Here is a 23,757-nt window from a genome sequence, read left to right as displayed (position 1 = left end):
AATCAGTAAGGTCCACAAAAGAGGAGAGAGCCAATCAAAAGTAGTCTAACCCCTAGATATAAAACCTATTCTCAACCCTGCCTGGATGCACGATGCCCACTTTGCACGGCTGCCTGCCATTCCATCCTCCCTCAACGGTGTCCTAATAACTCTGTTTTCTTCTGCTCTCCATCTTGGTAAATTCTTTCATCAGCCCACAGCTCCCAAATCTACAGCATAGAGCACACCCAGTTATGTCTAGTACATAACTCTTGAAAATGGTAACAATCATCACAGTGTTGCTGGTTTATATATTTACTATTCTGTGCTTTTTGTGTCACTATTTTAGAGTGTACTTGTACTTATAAGAAAAATGTAGGGGTGGGGGAGGTGCTACTGTGACAAATACTTTAAAATGATGATGTGGCTTTGGAGCTGGAGTAGAGGCTGGAAGAGTTAGGAGGTACAACCTGAATCACCATGAATGGGGCATTACAGGTGATGCCAGTGAGGGCTCGGAAGAAGAAAGGGGCTCTAAGGAAGCCTCAATCTTATCAGAGGCTGTCTAAGTGGTCACGAACAGAATGTTGGTAGAAATATGAACAGAAAAGCTCACTTCAGTATGGCCTCAGATAGAAATAAGAGACATGTTAACAGACAAGGAAGGACAGGCCCTCATTTGCCAACTGATAAGACCTTGACTGAATTGCATTCTTGCTCTTTGTGGAAGAGAACTTTGTAGAATGTAGAACTTGTGAGCCATAAAATTAGATATTGAGTTTAAATCATATTAGATTTTTATTTTTTTGGCTGCCCTGGGGTTTGAAGTCAGGGCTTTGTGCTTGCACTTGCAGGTACTGTACCACTTGAGCCAGGTCTCCAGAGGATATAGGGTTTCAAATTTTGAATATTTAGAAATTTCTAGGCAAAATTTTGAAGAGGTGGCTTGGCTTCTCTTGAGTACTCATAATAAAATGTGAGAAGAGAGAAATGGCTTAAAGACAGAATTGTTTTCAAAAGAGATTCAGAACTGAAAGTGCAGGAAAACTCAGTCTATGCATATTGCAAAGAATGAGAAGATGTGCTCAAGGATGGAGCATGAAGGCATGGGCAGCTACTGCTTGCTGAGGTGAGTGTGGACTGGCCATCTCTCTGGAAATGGGTACCTTCACCAAGACAACGGTCCACAGACATTTCAGAAATCACTGGGGCTGCCCTTCCTGTCACAGGCCCAGAGTTCAAGGATCTGGGGGCCAGAATGAGTGCTGCTACTTGGTGCCCCTCACACTGTGGACTGTGTGACACAAGTGCTCCTTGTTACAAGTGCTCCTTGGAGGTCCAAGAGAGGAGCAGAGCCCAGGCAAAGAACTGCTGGAGGAGTGGGGCCATGACAAAGAGCCCCCACAAAACAATACTCAGTGGGGCAAAGGAGTTGTGGCTGCTTCCAGACCCTTCACTGGAAAAGTCATTACATAACAGGTGCTTAAACTGTAAGCACTGACTCCTTACATGGGTCCATGAATTAACAAAAGCAGGAGAAAAGAGAGGCATCGCTGCCTCCATTTTTGCTCTGAGCCATTCACCTCGCAGCCACCTTGGAATCCAGAAAGGATAGGACTAATTGATATCATATTTTCAAGGACGGATGGAGGAAACTGCCACCAAGGAAAGGAACAGCAGAGCCTCCTCAGGACAGACCACGCACTGGGCCACAATGACTCTCTTATCCTGATCAGACTGATCCCCTTAGTCATAGCTTCTCCAGACCTCTCCCAAAACAAGGACTGAGATAGCGATCAACCAAGCCACACCTGTGACTGAGATTGTTTAACTATGCAAATCTTTTTCCCCCTGCCCAAATTCTTTTTCTCTTTAAGCCTAAAGCTTCATGTCTATATTACTCCAAAGATGGCTGCAGAAGAACTGAAATGCTTTCTTTTGTGGCTACCTTTGCTGCAGTAATAAACCTCCTTTTCCTGTCCTTCACCATTGCTTGTTTCTTTATTTGGCTATAGCAACAAGCTGCGTCAGAAACATTGTGTCTTTCCACAATGTCGGAATTTATTGACTAGCAATAAATTCACCAGCTACATTAATTTTTTTGGTGTTAATTTGCCAAGCACTTATTTTGCTTGATAGCTAAGCCACTGGCAACACAGTTTCTTTTATTCCAATCTTAATTACTGATGTTAACTCTCCAATCACACATCACAGTTCATCATAATATGAAAGAATTGCTTAAGGAAGGGTTACAGTGGGGCTGGCTGGTGGAGTGACTCAAGTGGTAGAGTGCCTGCCTAGCAAGTTCAAACCCCAGTACCACCACCAAAAAAAAAAAGTGTTACAGGGTTCAAAGGGGCCTTTTTGAAGGCAAGAGCAGATTGCTGATACACATGCAAGAAGAGTCACTGCAGGAGGTCAGGTAAGATAGTCACATAACCCAGTCACAGAGCTATGAGGCCTGGTGGTGTTGGAACAAAGGCAATTCTGGTTCAAGGCCAGTACTGGCTCCAGGTGCAGAGTTGATTCCAGGCTTACTGAGTCTGGTCAGAGGGAAAAAGGGCAATTCAGAGTGAGTCTTGTCAAGGAGGGGGGTCAAGCTGAGCTAAAGCCCAGGTGACAGTCGGGTGTTTTATTGCCTGTTGATCCTTGACACACACCTGTGGCATCTGATGTTAAGTGTCCCTCCTTTATTATGATTCAGGTGAGGGTGGTAAATCATTCCTTGGTTTGCTGTGTTCCAGAAGTCCATGGGCCTGGTTTTTCTGCTAGGGTTTGATACACCATAGCAGATATTTCTTGATTTAATTTGGTATGTTCATAGGTGATAATCTTTTATTTGCATAAATAAGTTATCAGGCTATCCCGTGTTTTTTGCTGGACAGATGGTGATTGATTACTTACACAAACAGCCATTCTGCCTCAGCATTTGCCCTCAGCATGGAGCAAAGTGCTGTTTTATAAAATGGAATCACTCAGTCTGTGGCCATACCACCCTGAATGCACCTGATCTCATCTAAAATGGAGTCACTCAGGCAAAGCATCACCTGAAAACTACTGTTCTATATAATATGGAGTAACCTTAGAGCAGAGCTCAGTCTGATCTTCACAAGGAATGAGTGGCTGGACCTGATATTTGGAACCCCTGGCGTTTGGGCCTGGGACCTAAAACTCTGGTTTCAGTGTGACCATGAGTCTAGCCCTGAGAAGCCCGGGCTGTGTGGCCAGGCACAGAGCTCCTGTGGAGGTGAGGCCTCAGCAGAGGAACTCCTCGGGGACAGAGCCACCAGCCCAGTGGACCTGGTTGGTAGATTATTATTGAGTCTCAAATTTGGGCTTACTTGGGAACTGTTAGCCCTTTTTGCTTTCCTATTTTCCCCTTTTGGAATGGAAATGTCTATAATAACCCTTATCCTGCAACTGCATTTTAGAGGCACATAATTCACAGGTTTATAGCTAGTGGGGAATTCTCCTCAGAATGAAATACGCCTTTGAGCCTCACCTACATCTGGCTTTTGTTATTTAGTAAAGATTCAGTTGATGCTGGAATGAACTAAGACTTTCGGGGGTGTTGGGACAGAATGATTACATTTTGCATTGGAGAAGGACATGGATTAGGGAGGTCAAGGGTGAATGCTGTGGTTTGAATTTGCCCCCTCACCCAAAGTTATATGTTGAAATCCTGGCTCCCTGTGTGATGGTTTTAGAAGCATTTGGAAGGTGATTACATGGTGAGGGTGGAGCCCTTATGAATGGAATCAGTGCTCTTATGAAAAAGGCTCCAGAGAGCTCTCTCTCCCCCTTCCACCACTAAGGATGCAGACAGAAGGCACCATCTAGGAGCCAGAAAGAGGGTGCGCTCCAGACACTGGATCTGCTGCTGCCATAACCTTCAACGTCCAGCCTCTCGAACTGTGAGAAATAAATTTGCGGCTATAAGCCACCCAGATCCCAGCATTTTATTACAACCCAAACAGACTAAGACAAAAACCATACTCTCTGGATACAGGGGTTATAGAAAAACAAACTAAAAAAAAAACTTGAAATGTATACATATAATTAAAATAATTCAATCATAAAGCCAAAAAAGCAAAACGAAACAAACCAGACCTTTTCAGGAACACAGGTTTGGGAAGCTGAGAGCAGGTCTCCTGTTCCCCACAGAAATGTCCCAGGTCTGGCCTCCTGAGAGACAGGCAGGAGGTCCAACCCCCAGCAGAGAATGCCAGTTGGGGGTCTGACAAGCCTCTGGCTCTCTTTCTGGGTTTCCTGTCAGACAAATAGTAAGAGCAAAAAGGATTGTGTAAGTACTGATTAGGTTACAAGCTGTGGGTACTTTTGTTTGTTTGTTTTCCAGAAAACTATTTGTTGGCCAAATCATGGTTTGGGAACTGCAATCTAAGAGGAAAAATACCGTTTTTCCCTGCCCCAGGCTGCCTCTGGGGGTGTGGACCCACTGGGAGGCAGAGGTAGGCTGAGAAGCCTAGGTACCGTCTAGAAACCTTGCACGTCAACCATGACGGCACTCAATGTGATACACTTGAGGGAAAGTTTTGAAACTCTCCTTGTTTATCTCTTCTGAGCAACGGGTGTCTAAAAACAACAAACACCTGGAAGGGAGTAGAGGGGTCAGTAAAAATCATTAAAGTCAGGGCTCAAGAGGAAAAAGCCACACACCTTGCATGGGAGTACTTGCTATGAAAATACTCCTTCATCCTCTCAGCATACATTTTCTGTGTTGAGCTGACATGTGGTCCAGGCTCCATGGAAGGCTGGAGCCCAGGAAGACCTGCCCAAGGCTGTGGTTTGAACTTGCAGTCAGGGAAAGACAGGCAGGTAGATTTGGGAGATGTTAGAGCAGCTGCTTGCGCTGGGACAGTGATTTCAGGAAGCTGACAGTGAGATCTGAATGCCCTTAGAATAAGGAAAAAGGTCTGGGCCCAAAGACTTTTCCAGAGTCCGTGAGACCATCCACTCATGGAGAGAAAGCCCTGGAAGACCGTGACCTGAGGTGAGAGAAGATAGCACAGAACCCAGATGCAGAGGCTCCCCAACACAAGTCTGTCTTCAGCAAGTGGGTATGTGGGGGCTGGAGCGGGTAGGGGAGTGAGCAGAGACCACCACCGGGATGCCTAGGAACTCTGTCCAGGGCCAGGGAGAAGGGCCAGGTGAGAAGTAATGGGACTTGAGTGAGTCCCCAAAGGCTTCATGTGCCTGACACTTGGTCCCAGTGTGGTGATGTTGAGGTGCAGTCTTTAGGAGGTAAAATCTAGTAGGCGGTGGTTGGATCCTTGGGCATTGCTGCCCTTGGAAAGGGCTCACGTGGTTTTTGGAGGATCCTGGTCAATTCCAACAAGAGTGAGTTATTATAAAAAGAGTGAGCCTGACCCCTGTGTGCCCTGGGTTCCTGTCTTGCCCTATGAGAGAGAGAGGTCTCTCACACATAGCCAGGGGTTCCTCTGGCTGTTTGTGCATGCTTCTGAATGTCTGAACTGTGAACCTCTTTTTTTTTCTAAACAAACCTCTTTATATATGTATGTGTGTGTGTGTATGTATATATATATACACACATACATATATTACTGTATATTACTTGTACAAAGGGGTTTCATTGTGATATTTCCATACATGCATAGAATGTGTTTTGATCAGATGCACTGCTCTGTTACTCTTTCTTATTGCCCTCCTATTTTTTTAAACCATTTTAGTGGTTTTCATTATGCTATTTTCTTACATGCTCAGTCTCAGCTATTTTGTTATACCAACAGAAAACAGACAATACATTTGGAAGTACAGGCCTCAAGGAAGGGCAGCTGTGAATGGGCGGAGAGATGAGACCCCTGTTTCAATGGAATTGAATTCCATGAATGCATGGAGGGCTGGGCGGGGAGGGAAGTGGGGGGATGAGGGGAGGAGGAAGAGGCAACATGAATGAGTTTAGAGAAAAGGAGGAGATAGGCAGGAGAGAATGGGATTCTAAGTTCAGGAGCCAGGAGACTGTCTCTCCCAGAGCAGAAGGTGGCTGGTGAGCATGGCTCTGAAGTTTCCAAGACAGTAGGCAAGCTGGCTGCGGGTACAGTGCAGAAAGCCTCAACACCAGGAAAGGCACCATTTGTGCAGAAGGTGATGTGGGCTTTCATTGCTGCTTTGTGACTTGTTTGCACACCATACCACCCAGGAATCTGGGGCTTGCTGAGTGGGAAGGAAAGGTACAGGTGGGGAATCAAAAGAAGAGGTAAAACTTGGGAACAAACTGAAAAGAGGTAGAGAAAGGAAAAGGTGACAAACAGGAGACGTTTTTCTCCCTATTTCCATTTTCCCAAATGATTTATATCTGCTCATGACTGTTTTCATTCTAGAATATTATCCAGGAGACTGTGTTCCACAGAGAACTCAGGACATAAGAAACAAGAAACCTTGGTTTGGACCTCTGTAGTTTTTATAAAATTCTATAGGCCAGACCAGCCTGGTTTTTTTAATAAAAATATCAAATGAGGTATTTAATTCCCTAAGCGATTTAAAATACTCAGCAAAACCATTTCCTTCTGTAGCTCTGCCAGGTTTTTTCTTCTAAAAGTGTAGATCCTGGCCCAGAAGGACGCCCTTGGCATAGTCAGTGCAGGACAGGTAAGACCATTTGTCAATCAAGTCACCGGGTTGCATCTGTGCCAGCAGTTTCCCCACACAAGACGACACAGTGCAGCCCTTGGGATTCCAGAGTTCATTATGCACACTCTGGAGTGATGGAGGCCCAGGCGACAGCCAGTGCAGGTGTCATTGGCTCCCGTTGGAACTTATGGCTCACTGCAGAACCATGGCACCAAGCACACACAGACATCATTCCACACCAGGCTCCTTAAGAGCTGTGTGGCCTTCTGTAACTGGCCTAACTTCTCTGTTTCTTGTAGGAGGCCATCAGCTTTGCAAACCTGGAGCACTGCCAGGTAAATAGGTCAGTGAATTTATCAGCTGTCATTATTACTTATTCTTCCTTAGCATTTTCCAATGTGTTCTACCATTATTCAAAAGAAAACTTTAAGGGCTGGCAGAGTGGCTCAAAGTGGTAGAGGGCCTGCTTAGCAAGTGTGAAGCCCTGAGTTCAAACCCCAGTACTATCAAAAGGAAAAAAAAAAAAAAAGCACAAAAGAAACTTTATAACCCCAAGTCACTGTTGAGGCAGGACACCTTCACCAGGATCCCAGGCATCCTGAGATTCCTGTGCCGATATTGGGTTCTGTGGCCCTGCTTTACACCACTCTCGAGGCTATGGGAGAATGAACCAAGATACTGAACAGGAAAACACCTTATGCTCCATTCAACCACACAGAGCACAGCTCGTGTTCCACAGGGATGGCGAAGGGGCTTCCTGGATTACATTCCTCCGGTTCCCCTGAAAGTGCCAGGGGATGAGAACTCAGTTCCTTTGAGAACCATGAGAACAGGGTGCTCCACAACACAGACAATCCTGCACCTACCACAGATCCTAAGGTGCTCATGGAAGGTCCCCAAACAGAATTCCATCCCCGTATGCCGAGAGGTCTGGGGCAGGGACTCTGTTGTCCCCTGTACCTAAGGACTGACCACAATGTGTGCTCAGGATCAGCTCGGGGAATGGCTCCTTGCAGCCCAGATGGCTCTTCCCTGGCAAAGGTGGGCAACCCAGGAGAATAACTTATAGATGCTGGGCCATTTCCTACCATCGCCAGTGGAGACGACGAAGGATGAGGGCATCCATGCACGGTCTATTCCACTGAGGTAGGAAGCACAGGAAGCAACAGGAATTCATTCTCTGTGGAAAGGAAAGGCGCAGAAACAGGAAATGCTAATGCTGAAAATGTATGCTGGATGCCTCCTGCTCTGCCCTTTCCACTTTAAGAGAGCACCCACCTGCTGTACTGCTTGCTGCCTGGTCCACCACCGATTTTCTCTTCCTTTGCATCCTCAGGCCCTAGGCAAGACTTGCCTCCACTCTGCTCTCTCAAACCTGTCTGAAAGGCCTCTGGCTCTTCCTCATTGCTTTTTTTTTTCATGCTGCTGTTCCCAAGTGGAACCCACACCTCCTTCCTGTCTTCTCTCCACTGAGTCTCCTATGCCAGCAAGCCTCTCAAATCTCTCCACAAAGCCACCGGCATCCTTATTGTGTGCATTCTGCCTTTCATACAGCCTGTGGTGCTAAAAGGACCCTGGCAGGGAGAGGTCTGGCCTAGGGAGTGCATCCCAGTTCTGTGACCTTGATCCTGGTCTTTGAAACTCTTGTTTTTGAGGACTTTGCTGCTCTGATCTTCTTCCACTTTCAACTAAGGGTTTTTAATCTCCAGATGAGGAAGTTAAGATTGAGAGTGGTGGTTTGCAGGCTTGTAGAGCCTATGAGTGTGTGAGTGAGGTTCAGATTCACACCTTTGTGCTCCCAGGCTAGCATCTCTGGGCGTGTGGATGTTTTAGGAATTTGCAATTTCTGATGAAGTGGGGGTGGTGACCACAACCTTTCAGAGTTGTCATCAGGAGCAAGTGAGCCTCATACCCTGCCAGACTGTGGGGTGAGTGTGTGGGAGACACAGGTACTGCAGTGTCCCTGGGACCTGCAGCTGGGCCTGATGTGTAGAACAAGTACTAAGTAAATACATGCTTGAGAGGGTCTCAAAAGCAACCCCAGTCCACCACCTGGCCAAGAGTGGCCATTCTGTCACCATCACCACAGGAGAGGAAATTTATATATCAATATGTCTCTATATCTGTCTATCTATCTATCATCTCTATCATCTATCTATCTTTCTATCATATCTATCTATCTATCTATCTATCTATCTATCTATCTATCTATCTATCTATCTATCTATCTCAACCACAGACTGTCAAAAGGGCATACTAACCTTCATACCCAGTAGTTCTGAATGAGGAAAAACAAGGAAAACCAAGACATTTATGGAGCATGCCCTGTCTGTTAGCTGTGTGTGCCCATTTACTTCTCACAAAACAAAAGTCTTGGCACTCCTGTTCTGTTCACTGTGCAGATGACAAAACTGATGTCTCAAGGACAGAGGAAGCATAGTACAAGGACCCCACCCCCCCACCACCTATGTGTGCACAGGAGACCGTGAACCTAACAGACTGTCTCTAGGAGTGTCTTGCACACTAATAAACACCCGTGAGCAGCCAGAAGGAGGCCATATTTACTGCATCAAGCAAGGAACAGAGAACATCTGGGATTCTTCTTCTATTTCCAAGCACAACATAAGCTTACTCACTTTCTTTACTTTTATTTTTTTAAGTTAACAAGAGAAAAAATATCCCCTCTCGATTCTTAGGGGAAATCCAAGGACGGGTATTCCCATGATATTTTGAGGAAGTCTTGAAGGCTTTATCAACTGATATCAGTTCTCAGAAAGCAACCAATCTGTAGAAGCTGTGAAACAGCCTCATCGAGACAGAAGATTCGAGAATGAAGCACCACAGCTGTTCTGGGCAGAAACCCAAACCCAGACATTGGAGCCTTGGGAGGGGCCCCAGGCAGCACACACAGATGCACAGCACACATGCAAAAGCTGGGCCTGCACCTTCTCTGCAGCCCCCTGGAGGGTCCTGAGTTCTGGACGGCCATACATTCCTGCTCCTGCAGGCCAAGGTGAAGTTCAGCGGAAGGCTCCATTTCCTGAATGGGCCTCTTGGCTTCTGGTAGCAGAAGGTCCACACTGGAATGTGCTCCCAGGGCCACTTCTGGGTTTTTCACTGAAGTAAGTCATTTCCTTAATAATGGCAAGAGAATGAACTCACATAAGATGATTTATTCTGCACATGTCCCTAGCTCTATTTACAGTTGTGGGAAATGAGATACGGAGAGATTGGTGAATTCTCCAGGTTCACCTACATAATAGGCAGAGCCAGAACAAGAACTCAATCCACCCCCAAAGCCTGTGCCCTCCACTTGTGGCTGTGTGGACAACTCTAATACAGATCCCTGCAAGTGTCATGCCAACTCTAATTTATCACTCATTGACAAAATGTCCCGTGGACACTTTGGAAACTTACTTGTTACTTCCTTGTTTAGACATTTCCGTCCCTGCCAGCTCAGATAAAGTCTGAGCCTTCTCTTGTGGCTCAGAACTTCCTGAGCGAAGACCACCAAACCGTCCAGGACAAGCCATCCAGACAAAGTGTATGTCTAAGTAGCTTAAATCTCTGGTTCCAGCCCAGCCCATGACACAAAGGAGCCCTGCTTTGTATCCAGATTCTAGGTACTCATGTACACAGGTACCCAGGTATTCTGGTCATGCATGCGAACATTTAGCTGTAAATCCAACCTCTGTCCATACACATGTGCTTTGCCACTCCTTGGACCCAGGGTGCATGGATGACCACTCCTTAGGGGAAAAAAAAACTAGTGGAAGTGGGCTTGGCATGCTTGGGCAAGGAATCCTGGGGTTTAGAGTACCCTAACATGACCTAGGAGGAGGGGTACACACACCAAGTATGTGCCTCCTCTTGGTCCTGTGGACACCCCATCTACAGGAAAGGTTCCAGTAGAAGGGGACCAGTGGGAACTCTCTGAAGATCAGGCCCCTCTTCCTGGCTGAGGACCTGACTGCAAGCTCCATGTCTGCTGCTTCAGCCTTAATGCTACATGATGTCAGCCTTGGCAAGCCACCTGCTGTCCCCAAGAGCCACCTCTGCTTCATACCCACATGAACATATTTGCCATGCTACTCTTGCTTAGGATTTCCCTGTCTTTTGTCATCTGCTGTACCCCAACCTCCAACACTCCAGTATGGCTCCTACCACACTGATGTGCAAGTGTTACCATACAACAGGCCTTCCAAACCAGGTGGATGTTCTTAGTCCAAAACAACACTCAACACAGAACTGGTGTTTAATTGGTATGTTGCTTAGATGGATGACTTTGCTTTGCCCACATTCTAGAGAAAAATGAGAGCCCACCTTTTGTTCAGAATCCCAAGAAAGGAAGAAGACCAGGGCAATGTGTGCTTAGATTGCCTTCTATGGCACAGGCCTCAGGTGGAGAGACCATTAACTCAATACTGAGTTTTTCTAATCTGGGAGATATATGAGGTTTCCAAGTAGCATCATCCATTACCTGTTCTGGATGCTGGAGATGCAAGGTGCAGACAACAGGTGCAAATCCTTACTTCCAGGCTTACCTGAGTAAGAGCAGGTAATGACACATCTGTGATGTGTGGTCATGTTGTAAGAAAAATGATCTTTTCTAAGAAGGTATTTGTTACCTTCTTAGATTACTTAAAAATTCCTCAGGTCGCCATCTTAGGTGACTTGCATGTTTAAAGGGTCCCTGCTTCTTCTTCCAGATTCCATTGCCCACCAAACTGCATGCCCTAACCCATCCCCCAAGCCTTTTAGCCAATTGGGAAAGACTGTGAACCTTTGATCTGGACGAATCCCAGGTGAGGGGCAGGTACAACTGCGTCAGTTGTATAAGGAGGAGCAACTGCCAGCCATTTTGTGCTTGCATTGTTTGCTGGAGTGAGCACATGCTTGCACCCTTTTGATCAAAAGAAATTGCCTTGTCAAGATTTTCAATGTCTCTTGTGTGTCTGTTTTCAGTACCAAAGGGTCTTTAATTCCAACAGTGTGAGGACACGTGTGAGGACATAACCACACATTCACTGCCCTGGGATGAAGCAACTGGTCAGTTGCTTTAACCTAGGAGATCAGGATGAGGAGGTGACACTCACATGGGGCCCCAAATGCCAAGAAGGAAGAGCCTCATGCAAAGGAGACTTTGTGAGGTGGTGGGAGAAGCCATTGCTGCATGCTAGCAGGGAAACTGAGGAGTTCTGAGAATGAGGTCACCTGTGAGGTCAAAGCTTGAAGGAGGTCTTTGAGCTGCACTGTGGGCCACTTGTGGGGAGCAGGATTGCAAGCTGAGTGTCCTTGTTCAGGGCCAGCCACTATCCCAAGCACCACATGTGACTCTGTGTGACAACAAAGGCTTCCTCCCTTGGTGGGCTCTTTACCTGTCACTGCTGTCAGGGCCAGGGAAGGTCAAGACCCTAACCATTACTGACAATTACTGGTTCAGCCATCCAGGATCCAAAATGGTGACTGGGACATAGACTGCATGAGCTCCAGGAATCAGGGACCTTGTGAAACAGAGAAAACCATAAATAGAGAGATAAATGAATCAAGGACAAAAATTGACAATATTAAAGAGGAAGTGACCCATGATATGGAAAACCTCAGAAAAAAGAATGAAGAAGAAATACAAAAAAAAAAATTGGAAGGCCACTCCAGCAGACTAGAACAAGCAGAAGACAGAATGACAGAACTTGAAGTTAAAATGTAAATTAAAGGAAAAATTGAAAAACTATTAGACAACTCAAGTCCAGTGAAAGGAATATGCAAGAACTCACTGACTCCATCAAAAGACCAAACCTGAGAATCATAGGCATTGAAGAAGGAGAAGAGGTGCAAGCAAAAGGAATTCATAATATATTCAACCAAATAATAACAGAAAATTTCCCAAATCTAGAGAAAACTATGCCCATTCAGGTACAGGAAGCCTCTAGGACACCAAACAGACCTGACCAAAATAGAACTATCCCACGACATACTATTATTATAACAAGTACAGAGAACAGAGAAAGAATATTGAAGGCTGTAAGAGAGAAAAAACAAATAACATACAAAGGTAAACCCATCAAAATCACAGCAGATTTCTCAATGGAAACATTAAAAGCAAGAAGAGCATGGAGTGACGTCTTCTGGGCACTGAATGAAAATAACTTTAACCCTAGGATATTCTACCCAGCAAAACTATCATTCAAAATAGATGGAGCAATAAAAGTCTTCTATGATAAGCAGAAACTAAAACAATATATGACCACCAAGCCACCACTACAAAAGATTCAAGGAATTCAAACAAAACCATGAAAGGGCAGGCAGTACCAAACCACAAGAGAAGAAAAGGCAAGAAAGTAGAGAGTAACATTGATTCAGCTGCAGACAATCAAACCCTTAAACAAAAAGGACAACATAATGACAGAAATCACCACATACCTATCAATACTAACACTGAATGTTAATGGACTTAATTCCCCCATCAAAAGACACAACTTTGCAAACTGGATTAAAAAGGAAGATCCAACAATCTGTTGTTTACAGGAGACCATCTCATCATCAGAAACAAGCACTGGCTGAGGGTGAAAGGCTGGAAGAAGATTTACCAAACCAATGGCTCCCCAAAACAGGCAGGGGTAGCAATATTTATCTTGGACAAAATAGACTTCAAATTTACATTGATCAAACGAGATAAAGAAGGACACTCCATACTAATAAAAGGAGAAATACACCAAAAGAAAATAACAATTATCAACCTATATGCACCCAACGTCAATGCACCCAATTTCATCAAACATACCCTGAAGGACCTAAAAACACAGACTCCAACACCGTGGTAGTGGGAGACTTTAATACCCCCTATCACTAATAGGTAGGGCATCCAAACAAAAAATCAATAAAGAAATCCTAGATCTAAATCACACCATAGATAAATGGACCTAACTGATGTCTACAGAATATTTCATCCAACTTCTGCACAATATACATTCTTCTTAGCAGCTCATGTAACCTTCACCAAAATTGATCATACCTTAGGACACAAAGCAAGCCTCAGCTTGCTAATAGAAATTATACCATGCATTCTGTCATAATGCATTAAAACTAGAAATCAACTACAAAAACAACAGTAATAAACATGCAAACAATTGGAAGCTGAACAACACATTGCTCAATGATCAATGGGTCATTGATGAAATAAAAGAGGAAATTAAAATGTTCCTGGAAGTCAATGAAAATGAAAACCTGACCTACCGGAACCTATGGGACACAGCAAAGGCAGTCCTAAGAGGAAAGTTTATAGCCATGACTGCATATATTAAAAGGTCAGAAAGATCTCAAATCAATGACCTAATGTTACATCTAAAACTCCTAGAAAAACAAAAAGAAGCAAATCTCAAAACAAGCAGAAGGAGAGAAATAATAAAAATAAAGGCTGAAATCAATGAAATAGAAACAAACAAAAACATACAAAGAATCAATGAAACAAAACACTGGTTCTTTAAAAAAAATATATAATTGAAAAACCACTGGCAAACCTGACTACAATGAGGAGAAAAAACCCAAATCAGTTTTTACTGATTTTTCAGAAATGAAAAAGGGGAGATAACAACAAAGACCAAGGAAATCCAGGAAATCATCAGAGCCTACTTTGAGAACCTACACTCTAATAAATTTGAAAATCTTGAAGAAATGGGCAGATTTCTAGATACTTACGACCATCCAAAACTGAACCAAGAGGAAATTAATCACCTGAATAGACCTATAACACAAAATGAAATTGAAGCAACAATCAAGAGTCTCCCAAAAGAGAAAAATCCGGGACCTGATTGATTCGGTGCTAAATTCTATCAGACCTTTAAAGAAGAACTGATACCAACCCTCCTTAAACTGCTCCACAAAATAGAAAGGGAAGGAAAACTGCCTAACACATTTTATGAAGCCAGTATTACTCTCATCCAAAAACCAGGCAAAGACACCTCCAAAAAGGAGAACTATAGGCCAATCTCCTTAATGAACATTGATGCAAAAATCCTCAACAAAATAATGGCAAACTGAATTCAACAACACATCAAAAAGATCATTCACAACCAAGTCGGCTTCATCCCAGGGATGCATGAGTGGTTCAACATACTCAAATCTATAAATGTAATACAGCATATTAACAGAAGCAAAGACAAAAACCACTTAATCATCTCAGTAGATGCAGAAAAAAGCCTTTGACAAGATCCAACACCATTTCATGATAAAAGCTCTAAGAAAACTAGGAAGAGAAGGAATGTACCTCAACATTGTAAAGGCTATATGTGACAAACCTACAGCCAACATCATACTTAACCGTGAAAAAATGAAACCATTTCCCCTAAAATCAGGAATGAGACAAGGGTGCCCACTATCCCCACTCCTATTCAACATAGTCTTGGAATTCCTAGCCAGAGCAATTAGGCAAGAAGAAGAAATAAAAGGAATACAAATAGGTAAAGAAACTGTCAAAATATCCCTATGTGCAGATTATATGATCCTATATCTTAAAGACCCAAAAACCTCAACCCAAAAACTCCTAGACACCATAAACAACTATAACAAGAGGGCAGGATATAAAATCAACTTACAAAAATCATTAGCTTTTCTATATACCACCAACGAACAAACTGAGAAGGAATATATGGAAACAATTCCATTTACAAAAACCTCAAAAAAAATCAAATACCTAGGAGTAAACTTAACAAAGAATGTGAAAGACCTCTACAAGGAGAACTACAAACCCCTGAAGAAAGAGATTGAGGAAGACTACAGAAGATGGAAAGATCTCCCATGCTCAAGGATTAGTAGAATCAACACAGTAAAAATCCTACCAAAAGCAACCTACAGGTTTTCAGTCCTTCCCCACCCCAGAACCAGAAGGAACAGAGCAGATACTATTTGCAAAGTTCTGAGTATGTGTTTTTTACCTGCCTGGAAACACCTATAGGACTGGTGTAAGGAACTTTCTATGGCTTAAATGTATTCTCAATGGAATTCACATGTAGCCCAGGTGATGGAATTTAAGAACCTTAAAGAGGTCAGTAGATCATGAGTGCTCCTTCCTCTTGAGTGGGATTTGTGCCTTCGTGAGACAATCTCCACCCAGGATGCAGCCTCTCTCTGCGTTCCTCCATGAAAGAATGCCTTTTATAAAGCCCTCACCAGATGCGCATGCCTTCACCATACACTTCCCAGCCTCCAGCACTATGCAAAATACATTTCTGTTTTGTATTAGTTAGCCATTCTCCAGTGTTTTGTTACAGCAGCAAAAGGACTGAGACAGCACTCAACTATTTTTGCATAACTTGGGACCTGAGCAGGAAAAGTGGCAGAAACTCAAAAACATTACAAGGTAAACTACAAGCCCATGGATGCCTGGACTGAGAGATTGCAGGGGGAGACAGATAGTAGCCTTCCTAAGGCATAAGGAGGACTGGGGCACTCTGGGAAATTAAGACATTCCCAAGCAGCTGTGCATATGGGGGAGTTTAGAAAGTCACACACACACACACACACACACACACACACAGGCTCAGAAAAGGCCTGAGAAAGACCTGCAGTATTGGCGTGGCCAGATGCCTCATCTAAGAGCAAGGAAAGCTGAGTAAGCTAGCAAGGAAATGATCAGAAAATGCTGGAAAGGACAGTGGTCTTCCCTGTCTGTCTTTGCATCTTCCTCTGCCTCTCTCCCTTACCCTCTCTCACGCGCCCTCTCTTTCTATTTATTTCTTTTGGTGTTTTTTGTTTCCTTGTTTCAGCTCCTGGCATTAAAGGAAATTTATGTCAAAACATGAGCTGAATACAAACTAGAGAAACAGAGACTTTGGGGAGCATGTGTGATAAGGAATAGTCTTTGCAAAAATAATTTGGAAAATTCTCAAAATGAACAGGCTACTACTGTAGCTTTCAATAATTAAAGAGGGATTTTCTTATTTCCAAAGTTACCACATCTTAATTTTCAAATACTGAATTTTTAACAAAAAACCCCCCAAAACACAAGGCATACAAGAGAACAGAAAAATATGGCTTATTTGAATGAACAAAAAATACAGAGAGAGAAAATATTGGTGAGGAAGCCCAGACACTGGACTTACTAGACAAATACTTATCTTAAATATGATCAACGAGCTAAGAGAAAATATGGGCAAAAACTAAAGGACTGAGAACTAAAGAAAATTCCTCAAAACTGAAGGACGTGTCTCTCTAGATATCATCTAAAAGCCCAACACAATAAATTAAAAAGCAAAGGGAGGCAAATATATGTCACTATGGAATTTCACACATTACAGCTAAAAAGAAAATGCTGCAACTCTAAAACCAGACCACCTTTAAAGGATTTCTATTAAGAGACACCTGTGGGTTAGCATATGGGAAGCCTTGGGTTCAACGCACAGTACCAGGTGTGGTAACACACACCTGTAACCCCAGCTACTTGGGAGGCAGAGGCAGGAGAATCACGAGTTTGAGGCTAGCCTGGGCAAAGTTAGGAAGACACTATCTCAAAGACAAACTATGAACAGAAGGGCTGGGAGCATGGCTCAAGTGGTAGAGTGCTTGCCTAGGATGCACAAGCCCTTGGGTGTAATCTCTAGTACCGAGAGAGAAAGAGAGAGACAGAGACACGCAGAAAGAGCTGAATAGCCAAGATATGGAATCAACCAGAGTTTATCAATAAATGCATGGATAAAGAAAATGTGGTATATATACACAATGGAGTACTATTCAATCATTAAAAAAGGATGACATCCTGTCATTTGCAACCACATGAATGAACCTAGAGGACATTATGTTAAGTCAGACACAGAAAGTTAAGTACCGCATGATCTCACTCATATGTAAAATCTAAAAAAGTTGAACTCATGGAAATAAATAGAGGTTACCAGAAGCTAGGGAGAGAAGGGAATAAGAGGAACAGGGAAAGGTTGGTTAGTGGGTATGAGGCAGGCTAAAAACAGGGACTCCCCAGATCCCATGTAACTTATTCTGGGCACATTTCATGGTAAACTCTTTCTCTCAGCCCCATGCTACCCTTTCCTGTGGCAGACTGTAAAACAAGAAACATTGGGGTGATTCTGCTCTCCATTACCTCTCAGGTAAAAACAATGCTGCTCACACCCCATGCATAATGACTAAAATACCTGAGTGTGTGCAGAGCAATGTCAATCACCCTCACTCGACCCTCTGAACCACGCAAATCTTGAAACAGAGAACTACTCTCTGCATTCTGACTCCATCCCACCTGGCCAGGTGAGGCCACCATTGCTTTATGAGGCTCTTCCCTTTGCCTTTAGTAAACTCTGTTACCCCCCTTACCACATCCACATGTCCTGCCTGGATGCTTCCATGTGAACACAAAGAATTTGGTAATTTTCTGATCAGACACTGCAGGAGCCTCCAACAGGTTAAAGCCAGAGTTGAAGACTATGTTCTGACGTCTTACTGCATAGTAGGGTGACAAGAGTTAACAGAAACATATTATATGTTTCAAAACAGCTGGAAGAGAGGACTTGGTATATTCTTGCCACACACACACAAAAATGTTTAAGGAGATGGAAATACTAATGAGCCTGATTTGATCATTCTAGTAGGTATGCATTATCAAAATGTCACATTGAGCCTCAAATGTGTATAATTACTAAACGTCAATTAGAATTAAAAAAATAAAGTAATAATGAGTTACAGATAAAATAATAATGACTTACAACTGTCATGGACAGCAACTTCACAGAGCTCTTGGGTTTTCTGACCCCTCCAGAGGGGCTCCTAGAGAGAGAGAGGGAGGTGCTCTCTCTCTCCAACTCAAGTGGTATCGGGTCTAAACTGCCAGGTAGAGGACAGGACAGTTTAAGACAGCTAACTTCTCAATTATCAGAGTTAAATAATGTCTAAAATTGAATGAGCCCAAACCAATATGAATGTAGTATTTAGCTTCTGGAGATAATTACTCAAAGAATTATCTAGAAGAGTTGCAGGAGTTTTTTGTGTGTAAGTTTCTTTGTATGAGAATATTTTAGGAGGGCTCTCACAGACAACATGGTGATGTGCCCAGGCTAAGCCAAGTGGTGGCTCGGCTCAGGGAGGCAAGTGACCGGGGAATGCCCCAGATATGGAGACTTCCATTGTCAGGAGCACAAAGTTACCATTGCTGGGTTGGAAAATGCAGGGAGACTACCATCCCTTACTGACGTTTCATGCATCCCCTCCAATAGGAAGCAATGTGGAAGAGATAGTGATTGGCAATGCACGTTTCCTAGCATGGGATGCTGGTGACCAAGAGTCACCCTTCATCTTCATCTCTCCTGGAGCACTTGCTATTCCAACATGGAGTCTGAAATAGCTGTGGCTGGTACAGGCAGAGGACTTCTGTGACTGGAGAAGAACTCTACAAAATGTCAGCACACCAGGACCGAAAGAGTGCTGGACGTCTGACTTTTGCTAGTAGACAAAATGTTAAAGAATGAATGACTGTAGCAGAAATCGCCATCTGTGAATTAACTTCTGTTACACATCCCTGGTGGCCATCCGGGGTGCTGTGCTCTTTCTGGGAAGGATGAAGCCTAAGTCTTAAGTGGGTGACGTCAGGATTTAAGATTTGATCTCTGCGGACGTCCTCCACAGTCTTTGTGTAAATGAAGGCTGGACTTTACCTGAAATTAGCAAAAATTTATGGCTTAATATCTCTATTGCAAATAGATGTAAAGAAAATTACAAGCACTTATTTGAATACAAAGATGAAGTCTCACAATTTGCTTTCTCATTGGCTCCTTCTGAAGTATGTTATTAAAGCATTATAATTGACACTTTCCTCATAATGAGTGCTCTAAGGACATTATTCAGCCTGTGGTAAGCACAAAGGAAGACATACCAAACTTTGAGAGTTTACCAGCAGTAAACTCTCCCTAGTTCAAGGTTGTTCTCTTCTTGTTCTGCTAAGTCAAAATACAAATCAGTGCAGACACTGTTTCCATTTTAGTTGTTAGTCAATCATAAATCATGATTAAAACTGTCAAGTGATTTTTTTCATAATTGGAAAATATTATGTGTAAAATGTTTACCCAGAAATGTAGCATTCTATCCATATTTTAAAATAATTTAGCTCCAATCTCTTTTTTGTGGTACTGGGTTTGAACTCAAGGCCTCACACTTGCTAGGCAGTCACTTTGTCACTTAGCCTCTCCACCAGCGCTAGCTATAGTCTCTTTAGGTATTAAGTTACATGTCAAGTGATTAAGGTGAATTTTAGAGTATAAGTAAAGCATGCTTTCCAAGCAGCACAATAATTAACTTGCAAATTCCTTATCTCAGGAATTGGAATAGTTTGAGATTTCTTTCTGTTTCTGTAAGTTTTCTCATGTCTTCTACCACACAAATGAGTTGTTTAACAATTATAAAGCACTTTGGATGCTTTTGAGAATTTGATTGTCATATATTATTCGTACTAAGAAATAACTTAATCCAAACCTTTTATGTTTGATTAGGATGTTTTTGAAAAATATCTGAAAGTTGAAAGTGTTTCTGGCAAAATTAGAAACAAAATTCTCCTGTGTTAAAACATTATAGAGTACTCTATTGGTATGTCTTTCATGCTCTAAAAATTTGAAGGTTGATTCAAACCTTCTAAAACCATGTTTTAGGATATTCAAGAAAAGGAATAACTACTTTTCATACCAACCTTTTAAGTTTTATGAAAATTTTGGTAAGGAATAACAATAATACATACTATAAGCATTGATGGAGCTTTGGAAGTTCGTTCTATAAGATATAAAATATCCAGCATCCAAATCCAAATCAGGCAGGCATGGCAGATCAGAGTTAACACTGGATATTTTGTGTTTTATATTGTGTTATAATGTTAAAAGTACAAATACAATATTTGATATTTGACAACATACTCTAACAAAAGTAAGTCCTAAATTACTAAAAAATGAAAAAATTTTAACTATGTATCTATCACTTTGATAAAAATATTTTAAATGTATTTTAAAATACTTGCAATTCAACTTGGATCCTTTTCCTATTATGTTATTTCAGAACCCGAGGCAATGCCCGGCCATTCCCGTTCTTGAGGCATGTGAACAAAGAGGCTAGGGTAATTTGCCTACAAGTCATCCAGTGAAACTGTTTTATTTCTCAAATCCAATTATTTTATCTCTAAATTGCTCCCTGACCACTTCCTTTTTGTCATAGCCTTTTCATGTTAATTCTAAACTTAGCGTTTTCCCTTCCTTTTGTGACCCAAACCACCAGTCCCTAGGTAGTTGCCTGTGTCCTGTGATCTCACTGTCAGCTTTTTGTAGTGCCCTAAGCTTCAGCTTCTCCCCATAAGTTAGGAGTTCTTAACCTTTTTGGAGAAAAAAATGTAAGTAGGAGGAAATAAGGCAAACCCAGGAAACCAAGAAAATAACTTCCTTTGAAAAATTCCAAACATCAGAAACGTTTTCTAAAGCCTAAATATTCCCCCAACTTCTTTTCATCCACCCTCCTATTTATCCATCCATCCATCCATCCATCTATCCAACCCCTCACATTGAGCAGCAACCCTGCAACATCTTTCTGGTGGCATTATAGAGATTGCTGACAGCAACTTCACAGACCTCTTGTCCTTGCTGACCTTTGCACAGGAGCTCATGATAAAACCCACCCAGGCCTCTTCCTGGGCCACTTGTCTGGCTTCACAAATTCCCTCACAAGCACAACCCTTTTCTGAAAGTGGCATTTGCTTTAAGATTTTGGATTTCCAAATTCTCAATGTGGTTTACTTCATATTTGAAAATTAGGAAAAATGTGAAGATACCCCTACCAGTAAGAAATTGCGTTTCAAAATCAAAACAAGATACACTGCGTTCCATCCGGATCTCAGGCCACGGTGCTGGACCCTGTTTCCCTCTCCTCGGCCCCCGAGAGTCTGGCACGCCTTCTTCAGGGTTCCCAGGCCCGTTCTCCAGGGCCGGGCTGACCCCCCGACTCGCTAGCGCTTCACGGAGAACTTCCAAAAGGTAGAAAAGATCGGAGAGGGCACGTACGGAGTTGTGTACAAAGCCAAAAACAAGTTGACTGGAGAAGTGGTGGCGCTTAAAAAAATCCGCCTGGACACTGAGACTGAGGGTGTACCCAGTACTGCCATCCGAGAGATCTCTCTGCTTGAGGAACTTAAGCACCCTAATATTGTCAAGCTGCTAGATGTCATCCGCACAGAAAATAAACTCTATCTGGTTTTTGAATTTCTGCACCAAGATCTCAAGAAATTCATGGATGCTCTGCCCTCGCTGGCATTCTTCTACCCCTCATCAAGAGTTACCTGTTCCAGCTGCTCCAGGGCCTAGCTTTCCGCCATTCTCATGGAGTCCTACACCGAGACCTTAAGCCCCAGAATCTGCTTATCAACACAGAGGGGGCCATCAAGCTGGCAATCTTTGGACTAGCCAGAGCCTTTGGAGTTCCTGTGCGTACTTATACCCATGAGGTGGTGACCTTGTGGTACCGAGCACCTGAAATCCTTCTGGGCTGCAAATACTACTCCACAGCCGTGGACATCTGGAGCCTGGGCTGCATTTTTGCTGAGATGGTGACCCGCCGGGCCCTATTTCCTGGAGATTCTGAGATTGACCAGCTCTTCCGGATCTTCCGGACTCTGGGGACCCCAGATGAGGTGGTTTGGCCAGGAGTTACATCTGTGCCTGATTATAAGCCGAGTTTCCCCAAGTGGGCCCGGCAAGATTTTGGCAAAGTTGTGCCTCCCTTGGATGAAGATGGACGAAGCTTGTTATCGCAAATGCTGCACTATGACCCCAACAAACGGATTTCGGCAAAAGCAGCACTGGCTCACCCTTTCTTCCAGGATGTGACCAAGCCAGTACCCCACCTTCGACTCTGATGTCCTTCCCAAAGCCATCACCTTCAGTCTCACCCTCTCCTCTAGTGTGGGCTTGATCTGACTTGGCTCTGGGCCCACGCAGGTGGGCACTCTGATCTTTTCTGGCTGCCTTAGCACTCACCTTCCCCTCTTGGCCAGCCAATTCTGGGCATTCAGAAGTGGAGGGGAGGAACAGGTCAAAAGGAAAGGAAATTTCAGTATTAGATGCACTTAACTCAATCTTTACCACCATCTGTCACTCCTCTTAGTCATCACTGAGGAGGACTCAGTGATCAAAGCAAATCAAAACAAAAACTGACTTCTCCCCCACCATCAGGTTTGCCATCCCAATCTCTGAATATCATATAATATTTCCTGTGGTTAGGATGACAGGTACCCCAAACCTCCTGCTGCCACTGTTTTTATAAAGGTCAACTGATAACAGGGGGCTAAATTAGAACATTTGAGAACCAAGAAAAACCAAGGGGTCTCTTTTGAAGAATTAGGTTAAAAAAAAATAGATCAAATCAGTTTATGCCTCAGTGTTTCACATCACTTAACAGGCTGGGAGACTCAAGATGCAGGCTCATTGGGGAGAAGGAGAAGAAATGATTCCCTGCGGTTCCTTTGTGTGTCCCTCCTATGAGCAAGAGGGGTTTGGGAGGCCCAGTGGACAGGGATTGTGCTTCACCATGGCCTTATAAGGCAGGTGAAAGAAGTTTGAATTTTTCTTTTAGGATTTTTAGTTCTTCAGTTGCCAGGAATCCCTGCTCCCATCTTCCTCTGAAAGCCACTCCTTGCCTCATAGTGGAAGTGAAGGTTTAGATGTCATTTTGAGAATACTGACACTTTTTTCAGGGTTGTGACTGGGGGTACAGTGGGAGGAGGAATGACTGGGAAAAATATTTCTTTAAAAGAAGGATGAACAATTATATTTATATTTCAGGTTATAGGTTATAGTAGTTTTTTTGTCAGAGTGGCTGAATTTGCTGCCATGTGCACCTTGAGGTTTTGTAATTCAGGTTTTTTTTTTTTAAGTACTATTTTCTTTTTATTATTTTCTTTCTCCCACCTCTTGTCTCCAGTGCTCTATTAACATTATTTGTAATTTAGTTTGTAATTCATTAAAAGAAAATGTTCTTTAAAAAAAACAAAAACAAAATCAAAACAACATTGAAATTCTGTCTTACCCCTGTCAAAATGTCTATCATCAAGAAAACAACACTGAATGATGGAAAGGATGCAGGGTGGAAAAGGGACCCTTATACATTGTTATTGGAAATGTAAATTAGTGTAACCGCTATGGAAATCAG

At 43.1% G+C, this 23,757-nt stretch overlaps 1 protein-coding gene across 1 annotated transcript; it reads left to right on the top strand.

Moving 5' to 3' along the window:
- Positions 1 to 2,372: 2,372 nt before the first annotated feature.
- On the top strand, positions 2,373 to 23,476 carry LOC141415486 (cyclin-dependent kinase 2-like). Its single transcript, XM_074052198.1, is given in 6 exon segments — positions 2,373 to 2,401; positions 3,093 to 3,282; positions 6,888 to 6,923; positions 10,025 to 10,132; positions 21,564 to 21,848; positions 21,851 to 23,476. Coding segments are annotated over 6 exon segments (1,263 nt in total). The 3' UTR covers positions 22,466 to 23,476.
- Positions 23,477 to 23,757: the final 281 nt, after the last annotated feature.

Source organism: Castor canadensis, chromosome 13 (assembly GCF_047511655.1).
Source record: "Castor canadensis chromosome 13, mCasCan1.hap1v2, whole genome shotgun sequence".
Lineage (NCBI taxonomy): Eukaryota > Metazoa > Chordata > Mammalia > Rodentia > Castoridae > Castor > Castor canadensis.
This window is presented reverse-complemented; position numbering and strand designations above follow the sequence as displayed.